The 17,943-nt window shown below is 35.4% G+C and overlaps 1 protein-coding gene across 4 annotated transcripts in view; it reads left to right on the forward strand.

Moving 5' to 3' along the window:
* Nucleotides 1–17,943, forward strand: part of LOC135227006 (lamin Dm0-like) — a 57,016-nt gene that overhangs the window by 22,544 nt on the left and 16,529 nt on the right. For all 4 annotated transcript variants that reach the window (XM_064266756.1, XM_064266759.1, XM_064266758.1 and 1 more), the window contains exons 2-8: nt 5,317–5,449; nt 9,612–9,749; nt 10,023–10,205; nt 12,685–12,825; nt 13,043–13,248; nt 13,540–13,762; nt 14,371–14,589. In XM_064266756.1, the coding sequence (XP_064122826.1) occupies nt 5,317–5,449; nt 9,612–9,749; nt 10,023–10,205; nt 12,685–12,825; nt 13,043–13,248; nt 13,540–13,762; nt 14,371–14,589 (1,243 nt within the window). The remainder of the gene's footprint in view (nt 1–5,316; nt 5,450–9,611; nt 9,750–10,022; nt 10,206–12,684; nt 12,826–13,042; nt 13,249–13,539; nt 13,763–14,370; nt 14,590–17,943) is intronic.

Genomic DNA, 17,943 nt, shown 5'->3' on the forward strand with positions numbered 1-17,943 from the left:
TAGATCTCTTACAGTATTGGGTGAGGGGGAGGGGTGTATACAGATTGCAACGGTCGTCCGTTTTATTAGGTTGAGTCACAGCATTTGGAGTCTAGCGACTAGGCGCGGAAGTGCTAAGGGTTGAGGAGGCGCTGACGTCACTTGGTTGTTTTGTATGTTGGTAGATGATAAGCGACGCCTCTTGTATATTTAATATTGTATTACAAAATACGTGCGATAGCTGAAACGGTCTCTGTATTGTTGTGCGTTTCGTATTTGTACACCTGATCTTGAAGTTGCTACCTCAGATATCTATTTCATAATTAGGTAAAATAGGTGCAGACTTTTTTCGTAGCGTAATTTATAAACTGAGTGGAGTCAAGCCGTAAATTTAGAATTGTTTACAACTGAAGTGTAAAAACTGTGTTAAAATAGTAGTGCTGTATATGTACTAAAGTGGAACTGATGTCAGTTATTTAGGTTTTGCATCAATAAGATCTTAAATGTTTTTTTTTTTTATATTAACCAAGTTTAAAACTGAACAATCCCCTTTAATAACAGATTATTATACCTATAAACAAAACAGCGTTTACGCCTAATAAGAGAATTTTGTGTCGTGAAAATGTTGCTGGATGCAGAGGTTCCCCATATGAGTGGTGAATGCGAGTGGGTGGGGATGGCACCATAGCAGTTGGCGTCGGTAACCTGATGCTGCGAGGTTGAGGAGACGGAACCAAAGGGGAAGGAAAGTGAGGGGGGTTGGTTAAGGACTCCAAAGGAAGCCTTGGGAGGAGGAGGAGGAGTGCAGAAAGAAAGACGGCAACGTAGGGTGCCAGGTTTACAAACTTGCTCCGGGGTAACTCAACCTTTGCTGAGTGAGGCGAAGGCAAGGCTGGGGTTTATTAGGGTAAATATAGTTCATGGTATAGTTAGTTGACCAGAGGAATCATCTCCTTGTTTGAGATCATTAAGCTGGGGGTATGGAGGTTTTAAAATGGCACACACCCCACACCTTCGTGCAAGACAGATCCTACTTTATTTGTCACTTTTAATAAAGTGGCTTGCCTTGTTATAAAAGGGTAAGGATTTATTAAAATGGTTTCCAGAGACAAGTAATTAACAGGTAATTCCACAATACCGAACAAATTTGTAGTGCTCAATACAAGGGATTACTTGGTTTGAGGTACATTAGAAGCGGGTGAGAATGATGGAGCTTTTGCATTACAGTACAATACTAGCATATAGAAAGGGAGGCCAAGGAGAATTTGTTACTTGGTAGAAAAAAAAATCAAATTTTTATAATAATGAATATGCAGATTAACAGTGCACTCTCTCTCTCTCTCCTCTCTCACGGATCCTCTCTCTCTCTCACTCTCATCATCCTCTCTCGCACTCTCTCTCTCTCTCTCTCTCTCTTTCTCCTCTCTCTCTCTCTCTCTCTCTATATATATATATATATGATATATATATATATATATATATATATATATAATGATTAGCAATTGATTGCAAGTCAGACAGTTAGAATGATTCAAGGAAGCTCATTAGCAGTATGTATATTATATAGTAAATATATACTAGCTGACCAACTGAGCACTACCTGGTAAAAAATTCTCTCTCTCTCTCTCTCTCTCTCTCTGGACTATACTTAGACTTGGAGGCCATCGGGAGTGTCTGCGTTTGTCCCAGCGACCTAAAAAACTATGGAGTAGACAGTAATATCTTGTCTTTTTACATGTTGCCAACTAACTCACTCTCTCTCCTCTCTCTCTCTCATCTCCTCCTCTCTCTCTCTCTCTCTCTCATCTCTCTCTCGCTCTCTCTCTCTCTCTCTCTCTCTCTCTCTCTCTCTCTCGTCAGTACTGTACTGTACAGTCGTCTCAGGAGCTATTGGCATAATTTCTTAATTCATTGTTCATTTGGAAGTATTGCCATCTGCAGGTGCCAGATTATTTACTTGTCAATAAATATTTCATCAACAAATATTTCCTTTCGAAGATGTTTTACTTAAAATAAACTAAATTACAATTGAATAGATTTATTCAACATATCAAAGATAATTATTTTGCAAAGTAGGAAAATATATATACCCATGAGTTGCAAATTCCAATTTTATTCCCAACAAGCTTACAACAGTATGCATACTCTTTTGGATATATAATGTGAATATTTAAATTGACAATATCTGTATTTTCTGGATTATTCATGTTATTTTTTTTATTGGCCACGTTCTCATATTTTCTGATCTTTATAATTGCTTAACATAATTTATTCAGACCTAGCTATATCAAGTCAAAAAGCTATCATAAAAAATCAAACATATATACTATATATATATATATATATAATATATATATATATATCTATATATATATATATAGTATATAATATATCTATATATATATATATAAATACATAAAGGATTAAATGCCACGAAGGAAAAATAAACGAAGGAGTCTGCGAGATCTTTCGGCTGAAAAGCCCTTTACTGAAGCAGTAGCTGCTTCAGTAAAGGGCTTTTCAGCCGAAAGATCTCGCAGACTCCTTCGTTTATTTTTCCTTCGTGGCATTTATCTTTATTTATGGATTTATCACGTTCCTAACTTTCGTGATTCTGATATATATATATATATATATATATATATATCTATATATATATATATATATATATATATATATATATATATATATATATATATATATATACACATACACATATATACACACACACACACACACACACACATATATATATATATATATATATATATCTATATATATATATCTATATATATTATATATATAACATACATACATACATCATATACACCACATATACATACATACTACATAAAGATATATAAGTCTTATCACATTACCGTGATTCATACACATATATCGAGCTACAAATGTCCTTTAATATCTAATTCGCCCTACCTCGGGTGGTTGGCTAAGGCTTCACTGCCAGGCCATGGTTCGTGCCCGTCGGCCGCCAATTTTATTATCGCTTAATAATTCCCCCTTGTTAAACAATATTATGAAAATATATTAATTCCGATGGAGAGCGAATTAGATATTAAAGGACATTTGTAGCTCGATATATATATATATATATATTATATATATATATATACATATTATATATATATATATATATATATATATCTATATATATATATATATATTATATATATATATATTATATATATATATATATATATATATATATATATTGCATATTTTGTTTCATCCGGACACATTGGAAAGCTGTGGGAGTCAAAGTTGACGAATACTTTGAGAAAGGCTTACCTTTATAAAAGCGTTCTTGAGTTAATCTTTCTGTAGGTATTCACATCTTTTATGCGTTTAAATCTATTTAACCCTTAAGCGCCAAGCTGGTATTTCCGAAAGTGTCTCCTGTATGCCGGCGGTGCCGCGAGTGAGTGCCGAAGCTTTTTTTTTTTTTTTTTTTTGTTTTTTTTTTTTTTTTTCCTGAAGTTTAGTATGCAACCATCAGAAATGAAAAAAAATATCATTTCATATATAGATATTGGAATATATGACAGCGCAAAAAAAAAATATATATATATAATTGTATACAAATCGCGCTGTAAGCAAAGCGGTTAAAGCTAAAGAGGTAATTATTTTTTGTTTTATTGTACCCTAAATTGTGATGATTTTGGTATAAAGTATCTTGTGGTATTCACTGAACACATTAAAAAAGAAAAAACAAGGTAAGCCTAACTGAATTAAAAAAAAAGATGATAATAAATAAATAAAAGAAAATAAGCCTAACTAAATCTCCCATCCATCAAAGGTAGGTTTGCCTATTCATTTGACACCTATCAGATTTTTAGTGTATTTCTAAAAAATCTCTCCCTCTCCATCTAAAGTATTCAATAGACACCAGTAATAGGCGTAGACCTAGTCATGGTTCCTGGCTCAACAGTATTGTGACAGGAGGGGGAGCATGTTGCCATGTTGCTGACCATTGTTCATGTAATTCTCTCTCTCTCTCTCTCTCTCTCTCTCTCATATGTATGATTGTATTGCCAGAGGGGAAGAATTGTTGCCCAAAGAAGTTCATTTCAATCTTTTGATATAAGGAGTTATTCTTTCTCTTACAGAGAGGTTTTTTTTTTTTATAAATAAATGATTGATTAATTTTCAAATATTAATATTAAACATCAGTAATATAAATTCATTAAAGAAAATTTTATAGTGAATCAATAAGATTTTAGTTTACAAATTAAAAGATTATGTAAGAATGAAGGAAAATCCATTCTGCCCCACATCATTCTTTTTGATCCAGGTTCTAAGTTGAGATCCAGAGCTGTCAAATATGTCAAGTAATGTGACAGGAGGGGAAGTATGTTGCCATGTTGCTGACTAATGCTCATGTAATTTATCTCTTTCTCTGAGGTGAGAGAATTTTTATGGTACCTACATGTATGTATAGTGTTTATTAATATTTACAAGTAACTGTAGTTACAAAATTCATGTGATAGTATTTTGAAGAAATACAATAATAATTCCTTTATACTCTTAAATAAGGCTCTCTCTCTCTCTCTCTCTCTCTCTCTCTCTCTCTCTCTCCCCTCTCTCTCATCTCTCTCTCTCTCTCTCTCTCTCCTCTCTCATCTCATTATATATATATATATATATATATATATCTATATATATATATAATATATATAGTATATATATAAACAATTTTGAAAACATACAGTAATTAGTGAATACACAGTGTTGCTCTACAAAAAAGAAAAAATGCAAATTAGTGAAAAGTGAGAGTTCCCTGTGGAAAAGTGATTAATGTGTACCACAAAAATCTGCAGAAATGTTAAACACAGAAAAACCTGGGGGGACTATATATATTTGTGTCTGTAATTTCTAATAGAATTCAAGTGGAACTGGTAATGTAAATCATGTAAGAAAAAAAAATTTAAGTTCATTTGTGTAATACAATTTTAATTTCACTGTAATTTAATATTGTAATTAAAACTGTAATATTAACACATGAACTTCAAATCTCTTAATTTTTTATTAATTTTTGTGTATATATATATATATATATATATATATATATATATATATATATATATATATATATATATATATATATATATATATATGTATATATTTATATTGTGAAGAGAGGTTCTGTAATTTAACATTGTAATTAAAACTGATTAACACAAACATGAACTTCAGATCTCTTCATTTTTTATTAATTTTTTTGCATGATTTGCACGATCAGTTTCCCATGATTTCTAAGAGAAATTATCTTACTTTTGTAGAGATTTGCTCTTGGTAATTGACTACATGAACTTACAGGTTATTGAAGAAAGAACGTGAACTATCAGCTGTGGAGAAAGCATTAACTTCAGCGGAAGGACAAGTTAGTGACCTTACAGCCAAATTAAATGCATCCGAAGCGGAAAAGAAGAAACTTATTGCAGAGCTCAGGGTAAGTTCTGTATAATTAATATTATCTTTTAATTGAATTGAGATTTATGCTCTACCATTGATAAGGACATTTAATATGACAGAACGTAGCTTAGGAAGCCATAACACTCAAAATGAGTTCAACAACAAATTTAGTAAAAAAAAAAAAAAAATTATTTCTCCTAAACATATACCTTTTTTCTTGCTGTATTTTGATAATGACAAATTTATAGTGAGTCCGTTGATTGTTTAATAATTCTGTTAATTTCAGGGATTGAAGTTCTCTAATTCTTTATTGTTGCATTAGACTCCACGTTAACATAGCTCAATTTTTCAATAATTTTATACCATATAGGTTTTTGATAGTCTATCACAAGCAGAGATTGAAGTGTTAAAGGCTTCTAAGTGCAGTTGTGCTACTTAAAAAGAGAAAATAGGATTTAAACCAGTTTTGAATTTAAATGATGACATGTCTTTTCAAGACACAACATATTATGTGACTGAATCAGCAGTGAGAAAGGTATTGAACTTGGATGTACTAGACACAATTGATATCCTAAATTGCAGTTGATCTGTTGAGACAGCTTAACCCTCTTATGTACAGGTTGAAAATTTAAGGGTGTAAGGTACACAACTTTTCTCCCAGGCCGAAAAGAACACGCACATGGAAAAGTTTTTTTGGTATAATTTGATACGTCTGAACTATAATTGATATATGCTGCTAGTTAGTGTTATTATGTCGGCAAATGATTGCATTATTTCCTAAAGCTATCAGAACACTTTACGAGGCTTAGAAATAATAAAAACTATGTGATGAACGTGAAATTTTAAAGAAAAATCATATATCATTTTTTATTTATTTTTTATATTTTTCCTGAAAATAACTTACATATGATGCGGCCCATGCGTCTTCTGCAATTATGGGGGGAAATTATTGACACGCTACGCGTCATCAGATCACGAGAGGGTTAAGAAAATGGTCAAGTCACACAACCAATTGAACTAAATTATTTCTTTGGCAAGGGGGAAAATAAAAGATTGTTGCATTTGAATAGATTTTTGGGAATTATAAAACTTATCAAAGTAGGCTTTGATTAATTCTTCCAAAAAGGAGGTGAAGAATTGTACTTCGTAATATTAGAAATAAACTCGCTCACTTAGTTATATTGGATATAAACTTGCTGACTAAAAAGATATGAATGAAATATGTATAATGAGAATTATATTTTGCATGGATTTTATTTGAGGATTTAATCATCATAAGAAAAAGAAATACAATTTAATTCTTTCTGACAAACTTCTTGAATCCAAGGAAATTAATGATTGTAAAATTTCATTTTTAGGATAATTTAATATTTTGTTTGTATTGTGGTTTTGCGTAAACAGTACTATGCAATTTTTGTACTGTTGGGACTACAAGGAATGATTTGTACGAGGAAAACTAGAGGAATTTGTCTTCATTGCAGTAGTTGCAAAATAAACTAATTTTACAAGGTTGAAAGATACAAGTGAAAACTGAATAATGATCATAGGTTGCAAAATTTACTCAACTTTGTTTGCATTAAAGGAAGTGGGGAAGATGCTGAAACAGTAGCCTAACCTGCTTATGATGACTAGATTAAAAATTTCTGTTCATGTCAACAATTAGAATCTTGGCAATAACAAATTGTAAGTTTCAGGGTTGTGTTTATTCTAAATTGGATGCCACATTAGTATATAATATTATCTTTGAATTTTTAACTCTTGTCTAACCAATAAGTATTTTATGAATAACTTAGACCCAATCTGTGAATATCGAATAACACTGAAATATGTCTATAAGTGATTGTCCAACTCTTAACAAACATGTGTATCAAGTATTGGAAACAAATCCTTGAAAGAAATGTTGATATCTTAAACTTTTCATTTTATCCAATGATTGAATTTGTAAGGAGTGACAATATTTTGAAAAATAAGACCTAATTTATGTTATACTCAGTGGTGTGGTTAAACTATTTATACATAATGAAATCCTTGCGTAGGTGTAGATATAACCTGTTAAAAAATAAAAATATATTTTTGAGTTCCATTTATATAATAACACTGAATAACAGGATTTTGAAGCAAAACCAGTTTGTCAAGATCACCAACTGTGAAACTTGTTGAAATATGAGCACTTAACAGACGTGGTTGGCATATTGGGTAGACTTTTTATTACAGACAGCATTTGTGTTATTGTGAATGTATAATGCTAAATTGGTTTTTAGATAAAAATTGTACTGGTAAAAGGTGTCATATTAGAAAACTGAATACAGGGGTTGAATGGTAGCAATTACCAGTGTAGGAAACATATTTGCAAAATAGTAGCATCGGATTAAGAAGTGGGGCTGGAATGGTATGCATTACACCTTGGTTGGTGGTGCCTTTGTTGGTGTCTTGGCTTAGGTGTCAGGAAGTTCTCAGTCTAGTTTCAACACTGAAGTGGTGAATTGGCCTCAAGAATTGTCCACAAATATAATGGTCTTGCAAGAGAGACGAGGCATATCCTTTTATCAGGTTTGTTTTATCTTTGTACATAATGAAAGTTGGAAAGATTAGGAAATGATTTGCTTGTCCCATGTATTTACAGGGTATGTTAGTAATTTGCTTTTCTGATAGATAAAAGGAGAAAAGATTAGGGAAAGATTTGCTTGCCCCATGTATTTGCAGGGTATGTTAGTAATTTGTTTTTTGTTAGTTATTTAATTAATAAGTCAAATTAACCTGAATGTTAGTAACCTGCTGGCAGGTTCTGGTTAGATTTCAGAGAATTGTATAGGTGATGTTGAGTATATGGTTTTTTGGATAATTTTGGTTGTATTTTTCCAGTATTGTTCACTGTGTTTGTTAGTAAGGGTTTATTTGTCTGTTTGTCTGTTGACGGTGAATATAAGGTAGAACTGGCATCCAAAATATTGTTCACTATACTATTTGTTAGTAAGGGGTGTATGTATCCTGTAAGGCATATGCTATCAGCAGGATGTGGATAGAAGATAGTAAAATTCTGTATTGACAAGGTGAACTCAGTTTTCAACTTTGTATTATTACAGTAGATAGTGCTGAGAAGTAGCTGAAGTGTCAGGATTTGTGAAAGTCTGCCCTTATGTGTTTTGCATCATCAAAATTTATTAGCGTTTTATCACTTTCATTTTAGATAAGAACAAAGTGGCAAAATTACTGGAACTTATAGTAGAATGTTGGTATGCATACCCACTTTAATAAGAGCCTTTTATTGCAATTTTTTAATCTTGCTGTCTCAAGAACCACCATGGACTTAATATAGTGGCCCCAGTATTCGCGGACTCATGCATTCGCAGATTTCACTCTGGACCATATCTACCCATTATTTGCTGGAAATTCGCCTACTCACCGTATTTTTCTATGAGAAATATCCACAAATTATTATTATTTTTAAATGCAATTTTTGTGATAAAACATAAAAAAAGGTATAAAAATTGTTACTTAGTTTTTCTTAAGTTTCAAGTAACAAAATAGGCTGTTTTAAGCATTTTTATAGGGATCCCAACAGGGATGGGTCTCTCTCTCTCTCTCTCTCTCTCTCTCTCTCTCTCTCTCTCTCTCTCTCTCTCTCTCTCTCGTCTCTCTCTCAGTCCTCTCTCTCCTCTCTCTCTCTCAGATCATCTCGTTCTCTTCATTTTCTCTCTCTCTCTCTCTCTCTCTCTCACACATGTATTTTAAGGTCCTTGAACTGTGTGGGCTAGAATTTGGTTTACTTGTCATGTAACTGCATGTGGACAGTGGTCCCCCGTATTCGTGCGATATGCGTACCAGACCCCCTTCAATAGTTAGAACCCGCAAATAGTTGGAACCCCTATAAAAATGCTTTAAACCTCCCATTTTGAAAGTTGAAACTCAAGAAAACCCCACTAAAACATTTTACACCCTTTTTTTTTATAGTTTTATCGTAAAAAGCATTTTGTGATTAAAAAATTTTTTTTTATATATTTCTCATAGAAAATTACAGTGAATGTGTGAGTCCACGAATCCGGAGGATGCAAATAAGGGGGGTCCACTGTATGTAGGCCTAGGTGGGAAAATAAGTTAAAGTGAAAGTTAGTCATCAATCCATTTTAATAGAAGTTATTACAGTTAATTATAGTAATAGGTTTTTTTTGCTTAGTGAAGGTTTGACATTATATTTTCAGGATCTTCGTGATGAAGTGGCTCGATTGGGTCGTCAGCTTAGTGAAGCTAAAGCACAGCTGGAGAGTGAGACGCTGATGAGGGTAGATTTAGAAAATCGTTGTCAGTCACTCAGGGAAGAACTGCAATTTAAGCAACAGGTATGGCCAGTGTAGTAAGTGGCCATATTGGCATTCTGTGGTATATGCAGTAAGTTACTATGTATAGTAATTAGAACTCCATGGATTATTTCATTGTGTTTGATTTCTGGAAGTGTAATATTCCTTATATTCTGTCATTTAGGTGAACCAGTAAATTATTTCTTTTACAGTAAAGTTGTATCTGTGTGATTGGGATGATTCAATTTGTACCTGTGAGAATAATGTCTTAGTATTTCTTTGGTGCAGTTAATTTATGAAATTTGACCTGAATAGGTGTATGAACAAGAAATTACGGAGTCCAAGAAGAGGCGACAAGTCGAAGTTTCTGAGATTGATGGCCGCTTGCAAGTTGAGTATGAAGCCAAACTTCATGAGGCACTCAAGGAGCTTCGGGAGCAATACGAGGAGCAGCTGAGGAACAACCGCACAGAGGTTGAATATTTATATGAAACAAAGGTAAGCAAAAGGTTATTTTGTGGCTTAGATAGCAACAGAAAATATAACATCCTAACCCTTTAACGCCTAAGAGGTATAATAAAAATCGTCTTCTGTGTGCTGAGGGGGTCTCGGAGTGAGCGCCGAAGCGGAAAAAATATTTTTTTCAAAAAATCACAGCGCCCTTAGTTTTCAAGATTAAGGGTTCATTTTTGGCTCCTTTTTTTGTCATTGCCTGAAGTTTAGTATGCAACCATCAGAAATGAAAAAAACACCATTATCATATATAAATAATGCGATATATGATAGCGCAAAAACAAATTTTCATATATAATTGTATACAAATCGAGCTATGAGCAAAACAGTTAAAGCTAACAAGCTAATTTTTTTCCATTGTATTGTACAGTAGTACCTCGAGATACGAAATTAATCCGTTTCGAGGCGCCTTTCGTATCATGAGGTTTTCGTATCTTGGACCACATTTTACATGTAAAATGGCTAATCCGTTCTAAGCCCTCCAAAAACACCCCAGTAAATTTCATAATAAAGGTAAATTGACCTATAAACAATGAAATACTACAACAATTTGGACCATTCAATTCGTAACTTAATAATAAAAATGCAAAACCTTTAAATAAAGTATATATTAGTGTACAAGAAATATTATTACTGTAACGTAAAATGTGGAAGCTTACCTTTCGAGTGAGGCTATCTCCGAAACTGGCGGCAGAGGAGGAGGAGGACAAACGGCAGATACGTACACTTAACTTTACGAAACACATAAAAAAAACTGTAACACTTAACTTTACAAAAAACTTAAAGTAAAATTTATTTTCTCTCTCTCTCTCTCTCTCTCTCTCTCTCTCTCTCTCTCTCTCTCTCTCTCTCTCTCTCTCTCTCTCTCATATATATACATACATACATACATTATATATATATATATATGCAGTAAATTAACACAAAAACAGGTAAATTAAAAGTGCGGAACTCCAGTAGCTTGTGATAAATCACAAGAAAGGTCCAAAAAGATATTTAATTAGGCCTATATGAAAAAGGGAGACCTGGAAGAATGGAAATATTTTCGAAGGAGGGTCGAGGCAATGGGGAACACCCAGAAGTATACTGCTCCCAGGAGACATTAACAAACGCCAAGGAGGTCAAACCTCCTTGACAAACGCACGGATTAAAAGGGGTAAATTGGAAGGGTAGGCCTTTAATAACTCGAGAGAAGTACATTTGGCAACGTGGGGGACACTCCTAAATCGCCTTGAAGGAGCCGATAGGGTATAGAGACTTCCAATATGTTGCAAAAGGAAGGTAAATGATTGAATATTACTAGAATATAAGAGTTTTAGCTTACAATTGCGTTTTTCGACCATTTCAGTAGAGTCAATTTTTACCGAAGGTTGAAATTTTGGTACTTATTGGTATGTATATGAAAATATTTCAAAACTGATAAAAGCTACAATCATGAGTATTTTTTTGTTGTATTCTACATGAAATTGCGCACATTTTCATATATAATACTTCATGTAACGGCTAATTAAAAATGGTGCAAAAATTATATCAAAGTGACGAAATGATTTCCGAGATGTGATACTTTTCAGTGCGATAAGAAAGAAATTCGCGCTTGCGTGCCTGCTTAACGATTGTAAACAAAACAACAGCTTGATCCGTGAACTCCCAGCATCCCCCAAGGCGCCTGATTCCAAAGTTTTCGGCTTGTAGGCCTATAAGTATTTTTCCGCGAATTAAAAGAAAAAAAAAAAACTTGTATGTCGACGTAAATTACGTCCGGTCAGAACCCAAGAGACAAAAAATGTCGACGTAAAATAGGTCCATTAGGCGTTTAAGGGTTAATGGGCTTATAGTCTACATTTTGATTGTCATACAAGAATTGAAAGTTTTTGTAATTAATGTTTTGACAACTGTAATTTTTGGACTAACTTATGTAAGGTTAATGAGATGAGTTACTTTCACTGTTCTCTATCCTGTGCACTTTGCCTTACCTCCCATTAGATCTAGGTCTTCTTCTATCCCCTTACTATAGGCATTCCCTGGTTATTAGTGACCCTGTTTTATGGGGCTTGTTTAGCAACGACGATAACTGGATTTTCGATGGTGATATGCACCAATCCCTGGTTATCGTTCCTATTATTGCTGATTTTTGGTTATTGTCACGCAGTTGGGAATGGAACCCCTGCCAATAACTAGGGACTGCCAGTACTCGATTTCTTAGGTCGTCTACATATACGTATTCATCCTGCTACTTTTCATATTTACTGTTATTCTAAGTAGTAAATATTCTAAATGTGTTCTATCCTTTCCCAGCACATGGCTGAACCATTTTGACCTTTTAGGGTATGGTGTATTTACCTGCCACAAGATGTATTCCTACATCACTTCCTTATTTGTGATGTGATCTTCCCTTTACACTCTGGATGTGTATCACATCACTCTCTCTCTCTCTCTTATTATATGTGAATTTTATATTTTGTAGATCGATGAACTTAATAGACGTGAAGCTCAGTCAGCGGGTGACAGTGACGCCCGCAGTGCTTCTTTGAGAGAGGCTAGGAGCAAGGTCCAGGAACTGACTTCCCGCCTCACCTATCTTGAAAGTAACAATAATACATTAGAGGTAAGATTTTCTGTCAATCAGTTCTTTCAAAAGTTGATCAAAGTGTGTGCAATTTGGTTTTTATTCTGATCACATTATACTAAATTTTTTTGTTGGATATTTTGCAGGGAACTGATTTATTTTGTGTATAAAGCATTGATATGGCTGTATGAGTGATTGGGCTGCAGTTGACATCTTTGATATTGTTATGCTGTTTAGTTAAAATCTTTCATTGCAGAAAAGGGTTGAAGATCTGGAAAACCAGTTGGAGAATGAGAGAGATAGTCATGAAACTGAGATCTTTGGGTTGAAGGAAGAAATCACAAGATTGAGGAATGAGATGAACTTGCAACTCCAGGAATATCAGGACCTGATGGATATTAAAGTTGCTCTTGACATGGAGATTGCAGCTTATAGGAAGCTGTTGGAGGCAGAAGAAGCAAGGTAGGAAACTCACTTTTAGAATGCATAAAGTTTTGGGAAAGTTTGTCTTGGAGACTACTGCTACCCTTTTCCCCCTCCCTTTATTTCAGTTATTTGTTGTAAGAGTTTGTACTTTTTTGTTGTTATAACATTTAAATATTTTTTATTTTACTAAGTGTTCACACAAAGGCATGATTACAAATACATGATATATCCAAGCAAAATAGAATCTGAATTCTGGGAGAGCCTGGATTTCTGTGTAGTGTAGTTTTAAATACACTGCAGTGGTAAAAATCACATTTTGGTTTGCAGGCTGAACATGTCCGCTAGTCGTGTCATAGCAACATCATCAGAAAGAGAGACCCCAGTTCGACGAACACCTATACGAGGGTTAAAGCGCAAACGAACTGTTGTTGAAGAAGATGTAGTCACAAAGTCATCATACCAAACTTCAGCTAGGTCATCTGGTGACTTGGAACTTGTGGAAGATTGCCCAGAAGGAAATTTTGTTAAAGTACAAAATAAAAGTGAGAAGGTAATTAGTTTTGCATTTAGTAGTTTTTTTTAGGTGATATTCAATTTGCACAATTATCAAAATGTTGCTGTGAGGTAACCTGATATCATAATAAGCATAACCCACTGAAATATATGTAAGAAATTTACAAATATTTTAATACCTGGACTGAAGAGGAATTTCAGCCATCATAAAGAAGTGTAAGAGAACATAGTGAATGTAATGAAAGTTGCAAATTTGCTTTTTCCCTTATGGGGTTAGTGCCGTTAGTACACCTCACACTGTACAGTGTTGGCATTACTTCCTTTACAGCATCCCTTCAGCACCTAGATGCAAGCTCTTTCTTTCCTTTTACTGTACCTCCATTTGCATTCTCTTTCTTCCATCTTGCTATCCACCCTTTCCTAACAGTCGTTTCATAGTGCAACTGCAAGGTTTTCATTCAGTTGTTCCTTTATACTCAGTGTCTGTTTGTGCTGAATGACCTCAGGCCATGGCCTTTGGCCTAAATTCTAAATTCTATTCCATTCCATGCCATTTTTTTTTTTTACATAAGGTATTTTCTGTGAAAATTGTTACCCTGTATAGGTTGCTTAATTTATCTGGTGTCTTATTTGCATCTGTTACAGGATATTTCCATTGGCAACTACCAGATCATTCGAACAGCTGGTGAGGCTGAAACTATTTTCAAGTTCCACTCCAAGTCCAAGATTCCAGCTGGTGCAACTGTTACAATATGGTCTTGCGACACAGAGACTGTACATGAACCCCCTCTTACCATAGTAATGAAGAACCAAAAATGGGCTGTATCTGATAGTATGACTACAAAGCTTTTGAGTACCAGTGAGGTGAGATATTCTTTTGTGTTACAAGTCTGTGATATCTGTTTTCAAAATGTAACCTGATAATATTGTGGGAGGTATCTTGTAAAGTATACTAGAACATAATTGGATTACTTTTTTTTGGAACCAGTTCTCATTGGGACCTCTTAATTCACTATTAAAAGTCAGTGACTTGGTATAAGTAATTATAACACTGGACCCTTATCAAAACAAAATTAGCAAGGCTTACCACATGCGGGCATGTACCTCAACCCATTAAAATTTGGGGGTACATTTTAAGTTAAGGCTTTTGTTTGCCAAGTAAGTTAGCCTTCAAAATGAGGAGAGTGTTTTTCAGACTATTACAGTTTTTGTTATTCTCACAAACTAGTATTTTTACCTATAGGTATCTTTCACTAAAGCACAGTAAGAATATCATTTACAGCTAGCTAATATATATACAAAGCAGTCAAGGAAAGTAAATGCATGCAGACCTAGACTAGGACCTTCCCTGCCCTAGCATGTCTGCTTTTTACAGGAAAAGTATGTATATGAGGAAAGAAATGGAAGTAAAGAGGGACAATGATGGACAGCTTATAATGATGAGGAAAAAGGTGTAATACTTCCTAATATGCGAATCTCATCTTCATCACAGTAATTGCTTTTAATACTTTGCTGCTGTGGAAAGCAAATTACAGCTGCTCAAACAACCTATTTCAAGAATACTTAGTATTGGTAAATAAATGCATGCAAGTTTGTTGAAAGATGAGAAAAGGAAAGATAAGTTTATAACTGTGTAAGGTTTGTGTAACAGTAGACTTGGGATTCATTATATTGTGCAGTGCTAACATTCCAGAGGACGAGGGTATAGTTTATTAAGGCATGTGAGGAATGTTCACTCTTCCTCTTGATGTAATCACAAGATGTTTTGACAGCTTTAACAAAAGTGAATATCTTTAATCCACCTTCCCCTCTGGTGCTGTCACAATAGCAGAATTGAAATAATGGATGGCTATCATTGACAGGTTATTGAATGCATCTACACTGACAATTTACTTTATTGTAGGATTGCTTTGTCAAACTACGAGTATACCCCATAAATAGGTGTCTCATTGTAAATGCTAAGTTTTCTATAATTTATTTACAGGCAGCCCCCGGTTAATTGGGGTTGAGTTCTGCACAGATGTCTTGTAGTAGGTGAAAATTGGTGATTTTCTGCGATTATCGGTTAATGCCACCTCTGTTAGGTCTGTTGGTGCTGATAACCAGAAATTGGCATATTCTGGCGCTGAGGCAATTTTCGGCCATTTTTGGCACTAGACGCCCCATAAAACTGGATCGTCGATAACTGGGGATTGCCTGTGCCTTTATAACAACAGTATTTTAAATGTCGTGTCATAACAGAAGAGCTACTGAATAGCTTACTCATCAAGCTTACGTCTTAGACTAGACACTAAACTGACCCGCCAGGGGTACTGGATGAGCTATACCACTCCTGAGCGCCTCAGTGGCGTGGTTGGTTTGGTGTTTGCTTCTCACCTCGGCGGTCGCGGGTTCGATTCTCTGCCATACCATTGAGGAGTGAGAGATGTGTATTTCTGGTGATAGAAGTTCACTCTCGACGTGGTTTGGAAGTCACGTAAAGTTGTTGGTCTCGTTGCTGATTAACCACTGGTTCCATGCAACGTAAAGACACCATACAAACAAAAAATATACCACTTCTGGGCTGCCGCCACTGGACCCAAGGAAAAAGTGTCCAAGGATCTATGGGCAACATCTTTTAAATAAAAAGAAGTGAAAGTTGTTTGGCATTGCCAAATACCAGCTTTCAAAATTCTCTCCACAGACATATTCTTGAAAGCCAAAGAAGTGCTCAAGCCCCTGATGTCATGAGCTGTAGCCCTCTCTCGGCTATTTGACCCTCTGTCTTCTGGCATGTATGCATTCCTGGTCGTTTCTCTCAGCCAAAACGATAGTGTTCCTGGACGCTTCCTTTTTGTTCCGTCCTGTACTTACGAACAGCCTCTGGCACCCCGGCCTGAGATGTCTCGTTCTTCTTAAGTACGTTCTTAGTACTCTGATGGGACACAGAAGCATTTCTTCCTGGTCATTGTCTACAAAGTCTGCCAGAGAAGGTATGGAAAAGGAGTTGAATCTGCCATCTGCTACTGATGGGTTTTGAGGTTTGGCTACGAATTCTGGGACAAACTCGAATTCCATCGACTTCCAACCTCTCGAATGCTTTACCACATATGACAGACCATGCAGTTCCCCCACCCTTTTGGTTGAGGCTAGGGCCAATAAGAAGACTGTCTTCAGGGTCAAGCTCCTATCTGTGTACTCCATTAATGGTTCGTAAGGGGGTTTTGTAAGACTACTCAGTACCATGGTCAAATCCCAATCTGGGGCTTTTCGTTCCTTCGGAGAACAGGACTGCTCAAAACTCTTCATTAACATAGCCAACTCCCATGAAGACAAAATGTCCACACCTTCCATGCGTAGGACCGAGGCTAGAGCAGCCCTGTACCCCTTTACCGCAGATACAGACATATGCCTTTCTGTCTTAAGATATATCAGAAAATCTGCTAACTTTTGAATAATGGTTCCGAGTGGAGACAAGTTCCCTCTACGACACCAATCACAGTATGCTGACCATTTTCCTTGGTAGACCGCTGCAGATGACCTTCTGATATTTCCTGCCCTCTTGTTGCTGCTTTATGAGAAAAGCCTCTTGCTCACAGGAGATACTTGACAGTCTCTATCCGTGAGGTGATAGGTACTTCACTGACTGGTGGTACCTCTCCATGTGCGGCTGACATAGTAGGTTGTTCCATGGAGGTAACTCTCTCAGCACGTCTATTAGGAGTTCCAACAGATCCGGAAATCATTCGCCTTTGGCCATAAAGGCTCTACCAGAGTCATTTTGAGGTTCTGAGACTGCATTACCTTGTTCAGAACCTGACAGATTAGACAAAATGGAGGAAATACTTAAACGAACAGATAGTCCCATGGTTGTTGTAGCGCATCTTCTACTGCCTCTACGTCTGGGACTACTGAACAATACACTTCCAACTTTTTTTTGTACCTGGTTGAGAATAGGTCTATGATCGGCCTTTCCCACAACATGAGCATTCTGTCCACTACCTGTTCATGTAAAGACCACTCCGTTCCCAGGATCTGATCCCTCCGGCTCAACTTGTCGGCCACTATGTTACTTTTTCCTGGAATATATCTGGCCCTGATGTCTACTAAGTTCTCTACAGCCCACTGATGAAGTTTGAACTGTCATCATGTGCAACTATGAGGCCGCCATGCATGTTTACGTAAGCTACTACTATGGTGTTGTCCGACATCAATACCACTGATTGCCCATTCACCCTC

This window comes from Macrobrachium nipponense, chromosome 15, assembly GCF_015104395.2.
Source record: "Macrobrachium nipponense isolate FS-2020 chromosome 15, ASM1510439v2, whole genome shotgun sequence".
NCBI lineage: Eukaryota > Metazoa > Arthropoda > Malacostraca > Decapoda > Palaemonidae > Macrobrachium > Macrobrachium nipponense.